Source organism: Odontomachus brunneus, unplaced genomic scaffold, assembly GCF_010583005.1.
Source record: "Odontomachus brunneus isolate Ranch 3 - 2012 unplaced genomic scaffold, Obru_v1 Obru_scaffold_009, whole genome shotgun sequence".
Taxonomy (NCBI): Eukaryota; Metazoa; Arthropoda; class Insecta; order Hymenoptera; family Formicidae; genus Odontomachus; species Odontomachus brunneus.
In genome coordinates, this window is record NW_022639459.1 from 2,489,095 (window position 1) to 2,508,424 (window position 19,330).

A 19,330-nucleotide genomic window follows, 5' to 3' on the forward strand; every position below is an offset into this window, starting at 1 on the left:
TTCCTGTGTGCCACTAGCTTAAAGGGGCGTCTATATTGGAAGTAAGCAGTAAAAAGTAGGAAGTAAGAATAAGAAATTGATCAATCATAGTTGATTATTCTTCTCACATTCAACTGTGATTGGTCAATTTCTTACTCTTACTTCCTACTTCTTACTACTTACTTCCAATGTAGACGCCCCTTAACCCCTTGTGTGCTTTAATCTTTAAGCCGTAATAAATTGACCAACCACAGTCGATTATTTTAAAAATAATCAACTGTGGTTGATCAATTTCTTATGGCTTAAGAATTAAAGCAAGGTTGTGGACAAGGGATTAGAGACACAGGAATGAGTTTGTGTGTTCGCAAGATCTATTCAGCGTAAAATACATTTTTCACGTTGAATCTGAAAGTCGATAATATCGTTTATCTTTATGACTATGTATAGTTATAAGCGCATACACACATAGTTTTAGGGTAGAGGTACATATTCTACATATAATTTTTAGAGAATTCAGAATTTATTATAATTGCATTACACTTTTGATACGCGATACATATATGCAGATAAATGCGCACACATGGGAAAGATCGCGGGCACTTTTTTTCTCAATTACCCCCAGCTTTGCATCTTCTTGCATATGAATGTTAAAAACCCGTCTGTGGTATGTACGGTACAGCGCATTGGACCACACGCTATTTCTACACGTGTGCACACAGTAAAGCGACTGGCTAATTTTAAACGATAGAAAATGTAAAACGAACAAGGGATATTATATTCACGACGTTCACAAAACAGAGTTTTCTCCAGAATAGAAGTCTTCTCGTCATTTAGAAGCTTATAGGCGTTTGTCGGAATTTTCGCGGAAAACAGTGAATGAAATTAATTGTAATTAATCACTTGTAATTTTTTAAATCTAATTATTAAATTAAATCGTTATCAAAATCAGTCGTACATGTTTCACGAAGAGGATAAGCACTCCTCATTACACACAGTTCTAACAAACAACTGACCATATTGCATTATTATTATAACGTTGGTGTGTTATAATCGAAGTTTTATTACAATACATCAAACAGAATTTTTCAAATAAAATTACATAAAACAAATTATAGAATTAATTATACTATGTGTACGAATTTAGTGAAATTATTTATTTTTGTTTAATAATTTGAAGTTTTATCAAGATAACAAAGTAAGTTAGATAAAATACATTTTAAAATACATTTGTTGTGCTTTCTCATAGATCTATTTCTGCTTAATGTAAAAAAATAGAATCTCTATTTGTAACAATCATCTAGTTTATATACACATAAATGCTTTATCAAAACTTAACTTTATTATAAAGCGTTTATTAATATATGGTGAACGAATTTTCGAATAATTGTGCGAGATCCTCTTCAGATTGCTCGCGTGGCGCCAATTTCGTAATACGATGCTGGAAACATTTTTTTTATTAATTTATTTTAATCAATTTTTAAAAATTTTTTAAATTAATTTTTACTTGATGATGAATATGTCGGTTATTGAATACATTATTTACCTGAGGCAATGTTCCCTTAACTAGTGTAGGAATGTCTTCTTTCTTGAAACCTAGCTCTGTCAAACCGTTCTCGACTTTCATAATTTGCATGTATTCTTTAACTGTGTCGGCCAGAATTATGCCGGCGTCCGCTCGTTTGGCATTTTTCACGTCTGTACCAAGCAACTCCGCAGCCTCCAAGTGTCTTTCCGGGCATGCATTCCCCGTGAAGGAAAACACCGCTGGTGCGGAAATCACCACAGATAGACCGTGAGGAACAATAGGATGATCTTTACTATATCCCTTAAACAAAATAGGCAAATTATTCGACAAATATGTTTGAGTAGAAAATTTAAATACTATTAAATATTATTTTTTAAGAGAGAGAGACAGACAGACAGAGATAATAATATCCGATTATTGATTAAAAATTCTCAATTGTGTTCTCATAAGTTACTTTAACGCCGAAATAATAATTTGTCGATGTTGATGTTCAGTCAGAAATTAATTTCGCGTATAAAAATTAAAATATATTATTTGTTACAAATTGGCGCATTTGTAATTACCTCCGGTTGGAAAGTTCGAACGTTTCCACTGATAGGATACGAGAGACCATGGCAAAGATGGACTCCGGCATTTCCAAAACCAACACCTGCCATAGTACTCGCTAAATGCATGTGGCTCCTCGCTTCTAAATCATCTTGATTGTAAACTGCTCGTTGAAAATATCTGCGCAAAAATGAACCGAGTGTCATAGATTTTATATATCTCTACACATGTTTTCCCTAACATGAAGAATGTTTTAAAAATGTGCACACTTTCCTTGAAAAAGATAAAATATTAGAGTGAACTTTTCTGCTCAATGAATATGGGAACTTGCTATTTTTCGAAGCTTTTACAATTTTAATGTTAAATTTAATTCGTAACAAATTCAAGCTTATCGAAAGTAAAGTGTTTACTTCTTTTTGAAATCTGATCCGCAAGATTCCATTTCTTAATATTACATAATTTCATGATTACTTTTAGCTTGATACGAAATCTATTTAATATTCATTCAAATTAGTCCTAAGAATCCGTGGTTTAAAGTAAAGGTGCAGATTTCAAAACATTTTGTACAAGCAATTGGTTCACTCGTTACTTGCGCATAACTTGTAGGGCATATCGCGCCCAAACATCACTGACAGGATTGCTGCCTTGATAGGCTGGTCTTAGGATTGGATTTGTGGGGCATGGCGACCTTTCGGTGTAGGGTATCGCTGTGAAGGATTCCAGTGCATGACACAGTACATCGAAACCTGAATAAGCACATACTTTCTCCGGTAAAGTAAGAGTGTGTTGAGGGTCGATGATTCCTAAAGTTGGACGTAGGGCTCTGTAACAAGTCCATCGTTAAATTTTCGAAAGTCTGCTCGTATTAAACGATATTGTAATTGATGACGCGGCCAATATTACCTGTTTGCAATCCCAGTTTTGGCCTTCAATGGTCGGTAGTCGAAAATGGATACGCCAGTTGTTTCGGAGCCGGTACCTGAAGTCGTTGGAACGGCGATGAGCGGTTTTAAAGGTACCTGGATTGGTTTTCCTTTTCCGATCGGCGCGTTTACATAATCCAAGAATTCGGCGTCTGGGTCGCAAGTGTATAAATTTGCCGCCTTGCAGGTATCCATCACGGAACCACCGCCAACCTGAATATCCGAATTCATAATTTACCAACTTATTCTACAGAAAATATTGATTTTCTTCATCTATGCGGAGTTTAAAGAATTAATTTCTTTTCGATTGAATAAAAACATACCTTGTAAAAACTGATGTGTTAAATTTAACATTTTATATGTCCCAAATCATCCACTCTCATTTATATAAATTTAACATAAAACAAATGTGGTAAAAAGTAACACACATAATATGTAAAAAATTAACACAAAAATTTAACACTTTAATACCATCAGGAATCACAGTTTGTGTTAAATTGACATATGTATAATGTTAAATTAACTAAAATGAAACGTTACTTTAACATTTGAGGGAAATATTAATCTATGGTTTTGATGAAGTGAAAATGTTAAATTAATATAATCTATATCTAATAATCTAATCTATAGTCTGACATATTAAATATGTCAATTTAACATAATCTGTAATTCCTAACGATATTCAAGTGTTAAATTCTTGTATTAATTTTTTCCATATTATGTGTATTAACACATTATTTTTAACACATTTGTTTTGTGTTAAATTTATACATAAATGAGAGTGGATGATTTGGGACACATGAGATGTATTAAATTTAACACATCAGTTTTTACAGTGTAGATCTTCGCGAGTTCCACTCAACAGTTACACGTGTTAAATATTTTATTGTTTCCAACATTTGAATATATTTTTTTATTATTTGTAAAAAGTCTTAATTCTTTTAAATCTTTTGTAACATCGTAATTATCGTTTGTCGTATGGTAGAGAATAAAAACTTTTTGCACACGTACCGCTACGAAAACGTCGAACTTTCCGCGCTTGGCAAACTCGATCGAGTCCTGCAAACTTTGCTCAGTTGGTTCCACGCGTACTTTATCGTAAATCTCAAAATCAATGCCATGCTTGGAGAGACTGTCAATAGCAGTTTTTACGGGTGCTAGTTTCATCAAATTAGGATCGGTCATCAGGCATGTTTTCTTCGCTCGCAAATTTTGAATATCCATTCCTAATTCTCTCGTTACTCCCACCCCATATCTGACCGTGGAACAAGCCATCTGAAACAATGTTATTTGCAACAAACGAATAAATATAATGACAAAAATTAAGAAATCGCTCTCTAACGATATTTTATAGACTTACACACACAAAAAATATTATTCTACTGCTAAGGAAAGCGATTACCCAGTTTATTTTTTTCTTTTAAATAATGGTTATTTTCAATAAAAAATATTTTCTTGATAATAACCTTAAAATATATTTATTAGAAATTTTAGAAAGGCTCATTATGATGTACTCAAAAGAAGAATTCATTTTTAATATAAGAATATTATAAAGCATTACGAAAAAAAAGTCGGTCCAATGTAGTAAGTACTGGATTTTTGTTTTAATTTATAATTTTTTTTAATGAAACACTAAATTTGCTAAAATTCAGAATATATTTTGAATAAATTTGTTATTTATGATAAACTTATGATAGGTTTGCGAATATATAAACTTATGGAATATTTATTGAAACAAATAATATTTATTTGAATGCATATGTATTTTTTTGTGTGCAATTTTGGTATGCGTTTATAATGAGAAAATTAATGTTCGATTTTTCGGGTTTTTATTAAATTCAAGTATTATAAAAAAATAAATAATACACAAGAAATATCAATACAAATAAGTATGTATTATATTTTTAAATTATATGGACTTTTGTGCGAAAAATAATTATGAAGACAATCTCGCTAGTTGCCGGCTTTGATGTGGTCCGATACAACATTCAGATTATTATCATCAGATTAACGCTTCAGCAAATATTATCATTTATTTTATTTTCATTTTTATTATTTTTTCAATTCTTATCTGGACATAGCATATGCTGCTTTTGATTTGATAATCGCGCGGTCTATGATCGAATCGACGCATTATCGTGCGCGACACCACGCGATCTCTTGTTCTACACGAATTTTCTTGATAATTTTACCTCAAAAGCATATTCTTTATCAGGTACGACATTTGCCGCGGTGCTCCGAGCTTTCCCGTGTTCGTGAACACTGGTTGCCCCGGGATTTCCGTGTGCTGGACATCTGCATCTACAAATGCAAGTCGGCATAGTTTTACTCGAGAAATTATCATATTTTACATTTATCACAAAATAGATTTTTAGCCTTTGCAGCGAAAAATGTGTTATCATGTATCGGTATCGAGTAATCAGCTGCAATAAACGTTGCACGTGTAGGTTTTTCTGACAGATTGCCACTGATATTATTATCTTCCATCTTCACATTTTCCATATTAGCTTATGTAACACTTTTAAAATGTCGACGGAGGTTATCTTTATTGTTTTAACTAAATAAGAGAGGATGGTATTTCATTATATCATAGCTATTGGTGACCATATTAAAGCCATTAGTAAGACAAGTAAAAATATAATATATTTTTAGAAATGACTAATTGTGTTTATCAACGATATGTAATATCCGATAAAAATACTCCTTGACTTTTATTGAACGCGGTATCACTACTTTATATTTTTTTTTCAGAAGAATATATTTTTATATTTTTAATAGACAGTAGTATACTTACGATTGAGATGAAATGACTTGCAGAAGATCAATAACACGTCGTCTCGGTAACATCTTATAAGTGATTTTCAGCGCGATTGTTTAAACAGATTAGAGTAAATTAAAGCACAGTTTTTAATGGAATGTGCGTGGCAACGTTGTTCTTCACGAGTCGTCGTGCTACGCTCACGACTTGATATTGGCGACTCGTAGTTCCCCTCCTTTTACTAAACGTGTTTACCAGTTAAGCCTGTGATGAGGTGACTCCGTTATATGCGTTGATATTCGTGCATAGACAGGGCTGTACCAATGGAATTCTACAAAGTGCCTACTTACTATGACACATGTGGTAAAGAGGAAAGAAAGAAATTTCACTCTTCAAATCTGCACAGCTTAAACATTAAATGCAGTGCTTTTTAAACGTCCCGCACAACTTTGAAATTAACATTTTTAAATTGAATTTGGAGATAGCTAAGCTTTTTTTAAATGATCATGTAGGTGTTTTGCACGTAATAACAAGCGAAATATTATTCACTTGAAGAGTGATGTTCACTAAATGTGTACGAACTCTGCAACAATATTTTCGTTCTATTTACCTATGGAATTATTCAATAACAAGTGGCTTATAGATCTTGTTTATGCTATAACGTAGAAGGCTATAACGTAGAAGGCTATAATGTAGAAGAGCTATTCTGTCCTATTTTTATCGACCGTTCTTATTTTGCATAAGATTATCACATTGATACTTGTTATGATAGAAGTTATTTAATTGGGTTCTACGTCATCCATCTCTATAGATATACTAATGTACACTGCGCCTCAATACGGTTTGAATACTTTCTTCTCGATACAGTTTGTAACGCAACCAATGAGAGAACTTAACCTTTAGGAATTAATTAAAAACAACCCAGACAGCACGAGCTCTAAAAATGTCGCGCATAAAATAACTTTGAGATGTCTTTTAGTTATGTTTATGATACCTTTAAGAGATGCATCATAAAGATGACTAAAAGGCATCTTAAAGTCATCTTATGCATCGTTTTAGCTCATAGTGTCTGGGAAATTATCATCAGCTGCGTCCTAAATTGCATCACGATGAAATTGTTCGAAACGTTTTAAAACCAAGTGTATATTATTCGTTCTCACTTTGAAATTCGGATTGAATTGATGAATTATTCGAAATGTAATATAATTGTGTTTTCTGGATAAACTGATTTTATTACATTTTTTCGAAATTCAAAGTTCTGATAATACATGCTTGAGAAAATTTTCTGATAATACATGCTTGAGAAAATTTTTGATAAAATTTTCTGGTAATACATGCTTGAGAAAATTCTTGATAAAATTTTCTGATAATACATGCTTGAGAAAATTTTTCTCAAGGTCCTTGGCTTATCATTGCGGCCATCTTGATTGATGACATCGAAATGAGGAAATATATGCCCATAGTTTCAGCAAAGTACGTTGAGATAAAAGGATATATCCAAAGAATTGCACTTAATCGATTAAGCAAATTTTTAAAACATTCTGAACATTCCCCTTTTGCTTTAACAATCAATAAATAGATATCAATAAGTAGATAAAATTAATATCACGTAGTTACGAGAAAAGAGATATTAAAAAAGAAAGTTATCGCGTTAATTTTACGGTTGTTTATCGATTATTAGAGCAAAAGCAAAATGTTTGGAGCATTTTATACATGGTTAATCGATTGCAAGTGTTATTCTTTGGATATATATTTTTATTACATCGTATTTTGCAATTTTAGGCATGCATTTCGTTGCCTCTAATGTTGTCAATCAAGATTTCTACAGCAAATACACAGAAGATTTAATTACAGCAGAAATCAAACTCTACTTTGTTTTAATTAAAATTTTATTAAAACATATTTATCGTATTTACACAATATATGATATATGCATATAATAAATCGTGCGGAGAAACGCAACATTTTTATTTTAGAATATGTTAGTTTCTAACATAAGTTTTTCGTATTTTCGTCGAGTGAGGTTGTCACCGTAATTAAAAACTATTGACTTACTTGTACTGTTTACATATATTACTATATCAGAGATAGCGTACTAACAAACCAGTCTCCGTTGGAAATTTCACATCTATCATACGTGATTCTCTCATTTCTCCATCACCGGTTATCTACTAACATGGTTTTGCCCAATTTCCACGATATTAATATTATCGTAAGTTTGCTTAAATTGATCTCTTTATTCGATTAAATTTAACTCCGGACACAGTACTGCTTTTCCTTACTTTACGCCTCGAAATTTATCACCTGCTGCTTATTCGTAGCGATAAGCTTCAAGTTGATTAACAATAAGTACTTGGTTCAAATTTATCGGAAATCTATTTTTATAACACATGCTAGTATTTTATTGTTATATTATGAAAATTTATGTTAATAATAAAAATAAACATATATTAATCGCATTGCTTGTGTAGATCTTTCGAAAACGAAAGTCTTAAAAATCAAGAGACACGCACATTCTCTCTGACGATTTACATGCGTTTCTACGAGCTCGAATTAAATGCTTATAATTATTTTAATGTTCTTATTCATTTCTCTTTTGATATCTTTGATATCTTTTCTATATAAAGAATGAAAAAATATTTGTTGATAAGATCAGTATATCGTGATCTAATAAAAAAGAGGCTGCTTAATCGTTTTAATTGAAAACAGTAATACACATCTTCTCAAAATGACCAATTGGCCTTGTAATTCATTCACTAGCAGTCTAACGAATTTCTCTCAATTTGCAAAAGTCACGAGAAGTCTCCAGTGACTCGTGTCACGACCAATCATCGGTCACCTGCTACAATTAATTAATTAATCGAGGTTCTATACACTCTCTGGCACGATTTTGTCGTAATGGAAAGTGCTGCTCGAATAGAAGCTGCCGCGTTTCGGCATGTGCGGCGTCGCTATTTCTTCCTGCAGAGGTTTGTATACCAAACCGCAATTCTTGTTGTCGACCAGACCCTGGCGAAGGATCATAGGCGGCCTCAGGACAGGAGATCGTCCTCGCCTCTTCGCCAAGCAAAAAGCGACGTGCGCTGCCAACATCAGGACGGCCAAAGTGAGGAGAATGATCGTGAGGGCCATCCATAAACCACCGTTGCTGCGCTTGGTGTGATATTCTGTAGGAATGAACTCTTCATCGTACGTCTGATCTTCCAGCAGTCGAGGATCCTCGGCCTGTCGCATGCCATGTTCCATGTCCAGCTTCAAGAGCTTCTGTGTGTAACAAACGCGATCGGTGTGTTATTACGTCGTTGTTTCAATTATGCTTTAATTTTCAAGACTGGCAAGAACACGACGACGTCATTAAGACGTAGAGGTATCATCATATTTAAAATTCGTGTTATAGAAGAGTGAGACAAAATATCTCTAACACGTTAATTGCCGCGCTAATATCAATTGATTATTTCAATGTTCAGTTCAAGTTTGAATTCCCACAGATGTAAAAAAATAAATACAATTCAGAATGCATATATTCGTTCTCTGCTTAAATCCGATTGAAAGAAATATATACAATTTCATTGTAACACTCTACGTGATTTTATCTGAATTTATCGTTTTATTTCCGGAAATTTTAATCTCTCATTCATCAGTGTTATAATTTCTCATTCAACAATGTAAATGCAATATAGCGCGTGTGTTATATAACAGTTATATTGAATAGGAAATTATGACATTGATATAATGTTACTTGATGTTAGTTGATGTTTATTTGACAGCCACTAGTGATCACCATGGCAGTCAATATGTTAATATTTTTTTGTTTCTATTGCATTGGCCAAATGTTTTTTTGGCTTATAGACGCGCGTCTCAAATTGCGAAGGAGAAAATCTCGCTTTCCTGTGCGTGTTGTGATCTTACCTCAGCTTGGTCGAGCTCATGTCTCAATAGAGATGTCTCGGTGTCTTCATGATCAATATTCAGCAGAACATCAAACTGCTCGCTCTTGCCAGGGAACTGTCTGGGAGGTGGGCCGTCCTCTATTCCATCGCAAACTGTCTTCGCCAGATCTGTCCACTCACTGATGCCCGATGAATCGTCTTTTTTAGTGGCGAAGTCATTGTAGTACCTATAAGTAATCGTAAAACGTTAAAAGAAATCTCTGTTTTACATGATACGCATGCAACTTGGAAAAAAACGAGAAATAATCTACCTGGTTAATTCCGTCGGACTGATACCGCGATCGGTGAGCCATTGAATAGCTTCGTTGAATTCATCGTCACAATCCATAGGATTGTGCGACAAATCGAGACCAGTGAGTTTCGGCGTAGCTTTGAGCTCCTCCACGGTAAATCGTCGTAGAAGGTTGTCGCGAACCGACAGGAATCTGAAAAGAGGAGCAAGTATGAAACACTTCATGAAAAATGTCTCTTCAACAATTTTCTTCTTTAGAAAGATTCTTTTGTTAGTCAACAAAAGATTAAGACTAGGATACTAATTCTTGTCGGTCAAAGATCTCAATGTTTCCTTAAGTATTCGATATCTAGCGAATCTTCTTTAAATTGACAACACGATTCTTACCGAAGAGTCCTCAATGGCACCCTGGCTTCGCTCCACACTCGTTCGAGACTGCATCGACTCACATCCAGCTTAAAGAGCATCGGGGTCTTCAGGAAAGGCGTTACTTGTAATGTTCTCAACGGATTGCCAGCGAGATTGAGCTTGCTCAGGCTTGTAGCACCTTTGAACATGTCGGGTTGGATAATCGAGATCATATTGTCGGAAAGGTCCAGCTCTCGAAGAGACGAAAGTTCCTTCAGGAGTCCGCTGGGCAAACCTGTCAGTTGATTCCGCGCCAAATTCAGCCGATTCAGTGCTGGCATTTCGTCGAATGTTCCTGGTTGAATGTTCTTCAGACCGCAATTCGCGCACTCGAAGCGGAAAATGCTTTTGGGAAACGATAATTGTTACATGAAAAAATTGTTACTTGAAAAATATCTTTTACGCCTATCTTCTTAATGCAACGTTAAGTTGAGACATTACCTGAACGTATTGTATATCAAGCCGGAGGTTCTGAAAACTGGCAAAACTTGTAAAACGGGATTGTCGTTCATCAGCAGGACTTGCAGTCTTTGATTAGTTCTGAAATGATGCTCTGTCAGCGAGGAGATATTATTATCGCTGATATCGACGTGCGATAATTGATCGAGGTGGCTGAAAGCATGCGGGTGGATCCTCTTTAAATTGTTCGACATGATGAACAATTGATCCAACTCCGGTACGCCGTCCAAATCCTCCTTAGCGATCGTCCTGATTCTATTTTTCGAGGCATCGAGCGACGTCAATTTCGAGGCACTTATCATGGCTAACGTCGACAGATTGTTTCCTAAATAAATTATTTTCTGTATTAATTAGTTCTACACCTAGCTGATGACGCGTTTCACGTAACTTCTTTTTAAAAGGAGATTTAAAAGGAGATTCTGGTTTAGATAGACAGAAAGATAGGAGATTTTTATGATTTTTTTTTCAGAAAAATTAATAGAAATATCAATATAAGGTTTTCCTTACATTATTTATCATTGTTTTATGCATAAAAATCTATCTTTTTTTAATCGTAAAAACCTCCTTTGGCTATTTACAAGAAAAGAATAATTTCGTTATTACAACTGAGTTTTTTGTTAGTTACTGGACAAAAACTCGGTTGTAACAACAAAGTTTTCTGTAATACAGGAATAGTTTCTACTCACAAGTAAACCTACCCAAAAGATACACTCCGATATCTTTTTAATTTGGTACAAATATCGAAGTACAAAAAATATTTAGGTTATATTTTTTCATTTTGACTTACTTTGAGTTTCACGGGTAGTTTATAGCTTTTTAATCTTCTCACTCTTATCATCAACAAGTACAACAAAAATGAATAAGAAATAAAATTGAATACAAGATATAGTTAAATAATTTTAACAAAATCGACATAGTTGAAACACGAACCATTCTAAATTTTTTTAGCCGAGATTCCAACCGAAATATTTCAAATCTGTGCTAAATTAATAAAAAATGGTTCGAATCTTGGTCAAACCGAGAAATTATTTGTATAAATAATTTTTTTAATTTTTATATGTTTTGTTTAAACATTTTATTATTTATACAAGTAATTTCAACAAAATCGGCATAGCTGAGACATAAACCATTCTAAATTTCTTTAGTCTAGATTTCAATCGAAATATTTCAAATCTGTGCTAAATTTGTAAAAAATGGTTCAAATCTCGGCTAAACCGAGAAATTATTTATATAAATAATTTTTTCAACTTTTTACATGTTTTGTATAAACATTTTATATTTACTTTTATTTATATAAATAATTTTACACATTTGACTTTATATTCGTGATCAGTGGACCAAAAACGCTTATATTTTGTATTAAATTTTATTTCTTATGCATTTTTTTGCACTTGTTGGTAATAGAAGTGAGAACAAGCTATAAGCTATAAGCTGCCCGTGAAACTCAAAATAGGCCAAAATAAAAAATATGACCTAAATATTTTTTGTACTTCTATATTTGTACTAAATTAGAAAGAAATCGGAGTATAATTTTTAGGTAGGTTTACTTGTCAATCAATCGTCCTCAAATTTCAACTGAGTTTTAATACAGCTGAGCATTCAAACAAATGTTTTCAGTCAGAGTAACAGAAATATCATTTGTCGTCAGCGTGTTTTTCATCTGGTGCTTATTCAGTCACACGAATTGAAAATGTTTTTTCGCGTAAATCTCCCATTAATTTAAATCCGGCCTCGATATGCAACCGTCGTTCTTACCGGAGATACGAAGAGTCTCCACCATTGTGCCATCGAAGAGATTGGACGGGAGGTCGTCTAGTAAATTATCCGAGAGGTCGACTTCTACGAGTGACTTCAACAGGTCGAAGGTCGCGGGCTCGATCTCCCTCAGCCAGTTGCCACGGAGACTGATGTAATTGATGCTTTGCATTTTCGAGAACGCAGTGCGTTTCAGCCGCAGCAGGCTGTTGTCCGAGAAGTCGAAATCGGTGACGGAGGGCGCGTTCAGCAAATAATGCTTCATTCCTTTCGTGTCTTGTGTGTGCTTGAGCGGGTTATCGGCGATCGTGAGCAGGCTGAGTTGCGTGTTGTTCTGGAAAGTGTTCGGATGGATGTCGTGAAGACCATTGCGCGTCAGGTTCACGGCGAACAAGTACGTGATGCCGCTGAAGGCCGTGCGATCCAAGTCGACTATGCGTGTGTCGACGATGGTGATAGATTCCAATTGCTGAAGACCGCGTGCCCGTAGCGCGTTCGGCCCAAGCCGGATCTCTCCGGCATTCTCGATTCGCAAATGAGCGATACCTGGCATGAAGGTTTGATCTTCCACCAGCTTGGTGCATCTACGGATGAGAAGGATAAAATAAAAATCTGCAACGGAAAGAATGTGTTATTTTGATATCCACGACAGTCATAAGAATTAACTCTCTAGAACTTTAAACTTGAGTAAAATTTAACCAACTTTTCAAACGTTCTTAAAAACGTATTTTGTTTTTTTATTATAATTTTTTTTAATCTTGTTGAATCACAAAAATAATAATAGAATCGTATATTCTTTAATGATTTCCTGGCACAAGAAAGAAAATATTAATTTCGATAATTTTTCCAGAAGTTATGAGCAAAAGAAGATGTGCAAGGTTCACGTAACTTTTTAATATTTAGTATTTTAAGATTAGGTAAGATTATTAATGAACATGTTTGCTACTGTAGTTTATTTAGAGAATTTTCCTCACTTTGTATTCTTCTTTTTTTACGTAATTGTGCAAGACAGATTTGGTTTGACGATATGTGGACATAGAAAAAAATGTTTGCCGTCACACATATGTGACGCTGGTTTCACATGGGAAATCATTGAGTCACGCATGTGTGACTTTGGTCTCATGTGGGAGATTATTGCGTCACACTTGTGAGGAGGATAGCAAACCTGTTAATTTCTATAGGAACCATAATTCATAACCAAGTTTATTAGTTTGCTTCTTCATTTGGATAGTTATGCTAATATCACGCGGATGTCTTCTTGATGTATTTATAATTGTTTATGACATATTTATGTTTGTGTGAATAAGAATAATTCTAGAGTCATGACGTTTATTCTGAGATTTATAGATTTGGTCATTTTATAGCGAAAATACGACAGTTGATAATTATGTGATCGTTACTTACAGGCAAGATTAACTTACTATAACCTTGGAATAGCCTACCAAGAAAATCGCCGTAATGTGATAAAGTAATCACCCTAATTACACTCAGATGGTTATAATTTTTTAATTATCCCACTTTATCGAGTATGTCTTTATATTATGTAATAACGTGGGAGAGATCAAAAATATTCGCGGCGGATAAGACAAAAATAGCACGTATTACGCAAAGAAAACTCTTTTATGTAAATGCAGAAAAAATATGTCATATTATTCTGCGCTTTCTCACAGCCGGAAACGGTCTATCAATTCTTCGTTTGTGTCATATATTGTGCATCAAGGGACATTATTCAGTTATATAATGATCTGATTAGAAGCTGAAACATACGTTGCGGTCATTGCAGCGGCATATTGACCGGCGCATTTGCAATGATCGGGACACTCCATCATGACCTCCTCTTCGTCATCTATCGCGTCCCCTTCACCCTCGTCGTCCACATCACCGTCTATGTCGGCATACTCGTCGAGGTCATCCTCGTAGGGCATGTCGTCGAATTTCTTTAATTTCACAGTTTCTATTAGCTTCTCAGTTTCTATTACAACGTTCGGCTTATCCGTCGTCGGCTGGCTTGACTTCACGGTCGTTTTTACATTTAAGTCCGCACGGTCTCTTTGCGCCTCAGCCTTGAATGTCTCCGCTACCTCTTCCTGGATCTGTACACAAGCGGTTTTGGTCACAATTAAGCGTGGCTCTTAAGTGGCACGTTGAAAATCGATTCCACTGGCCGCGTCTCGCGGTCATGTCCGACTTTTTTTTCTAATTGCATTTGATTTAACACGGATTTATAAGCGTGATTTATAATTTGTAACGTAGACGATTTTAATGCGATGCAAGTAACAAATTATTATTCATCGACTCAATCGACATTGTTGTATACAATATCGCAAATTTGCAAAGGAAACTGTTTCGTTGTTGCAAAAAAGAACAAAAATAAATTTAATCTCGTTGCATAGAGAAAAATATCATTTTACTTCTAAGAAAAGCGATTACTCAGTTTATTTTCCTTCTTTTAAGCAATAGTTCTCTTCAACAAAGAATATTTTTTTGATAGTCTTAAAATAGTCTTAAAATATATTTATAATAAATTTTAGAGAATTATCATTTGTTCAAAAGAACAAACTAAACTTACTGGAATTGCATTTTGAATAAATTTAATGTCTATGAACTATGATGAACTTATGATAGATTTGCGGATATGTAAGCTTGTGAAATACTTGAAACGAGTAACGCTTACTTCGGTGCACTATGCATTTTTCTGTGTGCAGAAATTTAGAAAAATCATAGAGAGCTGTTATTGCTTTACCACAAGGATACACGTACCTTGTCATCTGAAGCATCTAAAGCATCTGAAGCATCTGAAGAATCGGAAGAATCTGAAGAATCTGATTCGACTGAAGTATCTTTGTCCAAGACGCGGATCTCCTGCATCAGTATGTCCTTAACGTTGGTGAAGGGTCTAGGATAATCCATGAATTTGTTCTCCGTTGTTGCCTGAGTGTGTCCGCTGGCTATCGTTGTATTTAGTCCCTGGCGAGCAGTGTTACGAACGTTTGCTGTGGTTGTTCCATTGTATGAAGAAGGCGTTCCGGTTGCTTCCGAGGTAGTAGCAGTCGTGCCATCAGTCCTGGTGGCAAGAACCACCAGTAAGATGGTCAGCAGCCAGGCTGCCAGGAACTTCATGTTGTGGCTTATCCTGAAAATAATCAGACTTTGTTATTGAATGACAAGGACATCTCGGGGGACTCCATCTACGCGGCGAATTACGTGTCTGCGATAATGCTTGTCAGTGATTTCCTGACGCGTGATTGAAGGCATATCGTTATTTGTAATGTACTTTGAATTTACAGCAGAATTTACTTGTCGCAATTTACTTCTTGTTATTTTCATTGAATTTTCTTTATAGCAATGCAACATACTACATTATGATCAAAACGGAGAAACTAAAGATTATATTAGGGTAAAGGAGAATTATATTAGGATGGGAGGATTGTTATTTAGTATGAATAATTATAATATAACGCGACATTTTTATCTTTCGTTGAGTTATATCCGAATATTCTTCAATTTTATTTCACAAAAATTATTTATTCTTTGTTTTCTATTGCAGAGCAATTCTTAATCTTGGTGTTAAAGCGTCATTTTTTTAACTTTGTCTCCAGAACTGAAACTATAATTCGTAAGAAATGCATCATTTCTGGAATATTGTAACTCGAGATTTTTCTTGACCTCTCTTGTGCAACATCTGGCGTTCCATCTGTTGTTCACGGTGAACGTTGCTCTATTAGATTCTTCGGGATTATTTTGGGCACTGATTAACTTGCGAGAAGTTGACAGAATATTAGTGAATGTTGTGTTGTTTAATATATCTGCTTATGCATCGATTTACGTAGCGTCATGGATATGTTTTTTTACTCCGAATGTAGCATAATATCAAGGATCTATATCAAAGTTCCAAGAGATCGAATGTTATGTCGGGGTGTCACGTTCGTGCTGGCGCAATCAAGTCTACGAACGGAAGCGCGATGGTTTGCAAAGAGAGATATTACTTCCGGAATCGTTTTGTTCGCCGCCAAGGTTTCTTCTATCAAACTTCCTGGCCGCGTTCTCATTTCTGTTAGCGCCTTCGCGGATATTATCAGTGTTAATTGTTCGTACTTGTTATTTACGTCATTTTCTCACTGCACTTTATCCTAACAAGATTCCAATTTGAATCTCAATGATCAAGTTAATCAACGTCGGAAATTAAAGAAGAACAAGAAATCACAATCAAGAAACGATCACTTCTCGACAGATTTTCGAGTAAACTAATCGATGTGTTGAGACTGTCGTTGAAATGCATGTCGGCAGTTCCGTGAAAAAACCAAGCTTCTCTCACCGCCGACGGATAGGAATTCGCCGTATAAAAGTTAGCACTTTAGTTAGTTACTTTACTTCGAAATGCTGATCGTTGAAAATTCCCGCGAGATCCCCCAGGAATGCACCGTGCTCACAGGCAGATTGGTTTGTTCGTGGTGCTCGCAATTTTCGCAATCGATCTCCTCTTGCTTTTTTCAGCGTCCGAACATGTGTCTGTCTTATTCTCAGCGCGAAAAGTACGGAAAGTGCAGGTAACACGAAGAGACCTAGAGTTGAAGTCTTGCGCCCGAGCACCTATTAATTGATGTCAGCACGTGCACGCGTGAAGCATGAATCGGCGAAATTCGGTGGGCTGACGTAACCATTCTCAAGAGTGTATCTTCGCGCCAACTCCGCTTGGAAGGCGTGACGAGCTCGAAGTGGCGATTTAAACTTTGCTCCGTTCGCAACGGACCAGAGACTTCAACGTACGACGTCGCAACCGGTGCAACGTTGATCACATCACTGCACTGTTTTATCGCGCCCCACCTACGGCCGCTGACGTTAGATAACAGTGACGATTTGCAGAGACCGGCGCGATTTCTGGCACGTACGTGAATAGATCGTACGCATTTTCCTCGGCAGACAGGGATGACAATGCCCGTTGCTGAATTGCCAGACGCGAAAAGGAGATAGAAAAAATGGGCGGTACGGCGCCAATTACATCAGCAGGTGATGATTATTGCGATACGCATATTGCGCAAATATTGTCACAATACGTCAAGATTCAAGGAAGACGCAGGAAGTACTATGAAGGTTCACAGAACACCAACACGTCAGATTACTCATATGACAATCGCGACTCCATATCGTGTACACAATCAGTCTTATCGTCTTATTATCGCGCACGCTTTTAATCCGACGCGATATCATCTGTTTTCTCGTATACCGATGAGGTCAAATTCCTTCGTCTGTGCTAGATTCAAGTGCAGTAGGCGACAAATTGCACTACAACGGAAGAATTGATTATTGCAATAGTTATAATGATAGTTATTACTGTAATTCAACAACATAGTCTTGATTGTAATATTATTTCTCTGCGCGGCGACTTTTGGTTGCTGCATACACGACGAGGAAATCTGTTTTGCACCGGTTACCAACGTATTTGGTCGTAAACGTGGGAAGAACAACTACCCAACGCGATGTGAAGGGAGATTATTATTTCAGAAGTCAACCAGCTACCGTGAAACGTCGTCACTTTGTAACGCTGGCGAAAGATTAGTCGAAGATTAGTTCATTGAATTCTTCAAATGTATGATTAACGATAATTTTAAATGAATATTCTGGATAGGTGTACCTCAACTTTCAACGCATAAATAACACGAAAATTCCAGTTTAATTATTTTTATGATTTATTTATCGTCAGGAAATTTGGCGCTTGTGTTTTTTATCAGTCACGTTTTTCTTATCACGTTTAGGTACTCAAAAATGATCGGCTTCTCTGATCGTTGTTCGTCTGATCGGATGTTCTTATCTGTGTGATTCGTGATGTTGCTTGTCCAGAAGATAGACTTATTGTTAAGTTGACTGACAAATTTATCTAATAAAATTCCATAGTTATACAAGTTCAATAGAATATTTCTTAGAAATTTCTTTAGGAATTTCTGTTAGCAAATACAAAATTTTAGATCAACACTGACAATGATCAAAGATACGTAGGATGTCGTAGTAAATCGTGCTGATGCAACTACAAACAAATTTTACTTTTACACAACAGAAGAATTGATTTTGTGACTCATCGCCCTGGTTTAAAAATATATTGCCTATATATCTAAAAAATGAAGAAATTAAACAAAATTTAAGATCATTTTATATTGCATCTCAAAGCGATTATAAATAATTTGACACTGATTCAAAGGAATTGAAAATTATGTTCTCATATCAAATGTGTCTGACACATTCAAACGTGTTCTCCACATAGCATTTTCACTTTTGTCCCGACTGATCCGACCCGATGGAGACGTATGGATCGTCGATCGTGCGTTTATTCGTGCGGATCGAGATTTATGTCGCTGTCACGAGAATCGGCGTACTTTTTGCGTTCCTCCGTGCAAACAGTTTCTTGTCGCGGGCCAGCAAACGCGAGAGGACAAGGGATAGTTATCACTAGCGCTCACCTCCTACGTAAGAAACGCGTTGGTATGCAGCAAGGATCGTCGCGACACATGCAAATGCTGAAATCGGCTAACTATTTTGCTGCTGTTGGAAACGGCGCAGACCAGTTCTGAGCAGCTCTCGATAACACGCTAGCGTATTAGAATTGCAATCGGTGCAGCAATCGCGGTATATAGGAGCTATACAGGGTGTCCCAGATCACTTTCACAATCTCTCGTGAAGACGTAGAGCAGATTGACACAGATGAACACAAAAGTTCCATATCATTTTGTGATATTCGCAATAATAGTCGAGATATTAATTAAAGAAGATTGGTGAATGATCATCAAGTAAGCAACATGAGAT

The 19,330-nt window shown here is 35.6% G+C and overlaps 3 protein-coding genes across 4 annotated transcripts in view; 1 reads left to right on the forward strand and 2 right to left on the reverse strand.

Annotated features, from left to right (window-relative positions):
- Positions 1 to 19,330, forward strand: part of LOC116840320 — a 99,451-nt gene that overhangs the window by 3,631 nt on the left and 76,490 nt on the right. The gene's annotated exons all lie outside the window — the stretch shown is intronic.
- LOC116840322 (probable hydroxyacid-oxoacid transhydrogenase, mitochondrial) lies at positions 1,020 to 5,985 on the reverse strand. The gene is made up of 8 exons (XM_032806894.1): positions 5,768 to 5,985; positions 5,166 to 5,274; positions 3,985 to 4,248; positions 2,954 to 3,186; positions 2,640 to 2,873; positions 2,068 to 2,230; positions 1,523 to 1,804; positions 1,020 to 1,417 (listed from the first exon to the last, which is right to left on the reverse strand). The coding sequence occupies exons 1-8, from the start codon at positions 5,818 to 5,820 to the stop codon at positions 1,334 to 1,336; spliced, it is 1,422 nt and encodes a 473-aa protein (XP_032662785.1). The 5' UTR covers positions 5,821 to 5,985; the 3' UTR covers positions 1,020 to 1,333.
- Positions 7,685 to 19,330, reverse strand: part of LOC116840319 — a 26,530-nt gene continuing 14,884 nt past the window's right edge. Inside the window, exons 1-9 of one of the 2 annotated variants that reach the window (XM_032806889.1) lie at positions 16,907 to 17,583; positions 15,296 to 15,668; positions 14,303 to 14,628; positions 12,536 to 13,119; positions 10,763 to 11,105; positions 10,301 to 10,666; positions 9,933 to 10,106; positions 9,641 to 9,848; positions 7,685 to 8,995 (exon numbers count right to left, since the gene is read on the reverse strand). In XM_032806889.1, coding sequence (XP_032662780.1) covers positions 8,600 to 8,995; positions 9,641 to 9,848; positions 9,933 to 10,106; positions 10,301 to 10,666; positions 10,763 to 11,105; positions 12,536 to 13,119; positions 14,303 to 14,628; positions 15,296 to 15,655 — 2,757 coding nt within the window. In that variant the 5' untranslated portion in view covers positions 15,656 to 15,668; positions 16,907 to 17,583 and the 3' untranslated portion in view covers positions 7,685 to 8,599. Of the gene's footprint in view, positions 8,996 to 9,640; positions 9,849 to 9,932; positions 10,107 to 10,300; positions 10,667 to 10,762; positions 11,106 to 12,535; positions 13,120 to 14,302; positions 14,629 to 15,295; positions 15,669 to 16,906; positions 17,584 to 19,330 lie in introns of those variants that run through there. The other variant, XM_032806888.1, reaches the window with a different exon arrangement.

Excerpts from the sequence above, each read along its gene's own strand:
- LOC116840322 (XM_032806894.1), bottom strand. The coding sequence starts at position 5,820 with ATGTTACCGAGACGACGTGTTATTGATCTTCTGCAAGTCATTTCATCT. Across the intron at positions 3,187-3,984 it reads AGTTCGACGTTTTCGTAGCG|GTTGGCGGTGGTTCCGTGAT; the intron begins GTACGTGTGCAA and ends TCGGATATTCAG. Across the intron at positions 2,874-2,953 it reads AAAACTGGGATTGCAAACAG|AGCCCTACGTCCAACTTTAG; the intron begins GTAATATTGGCC and ends GACTTGTTACAG.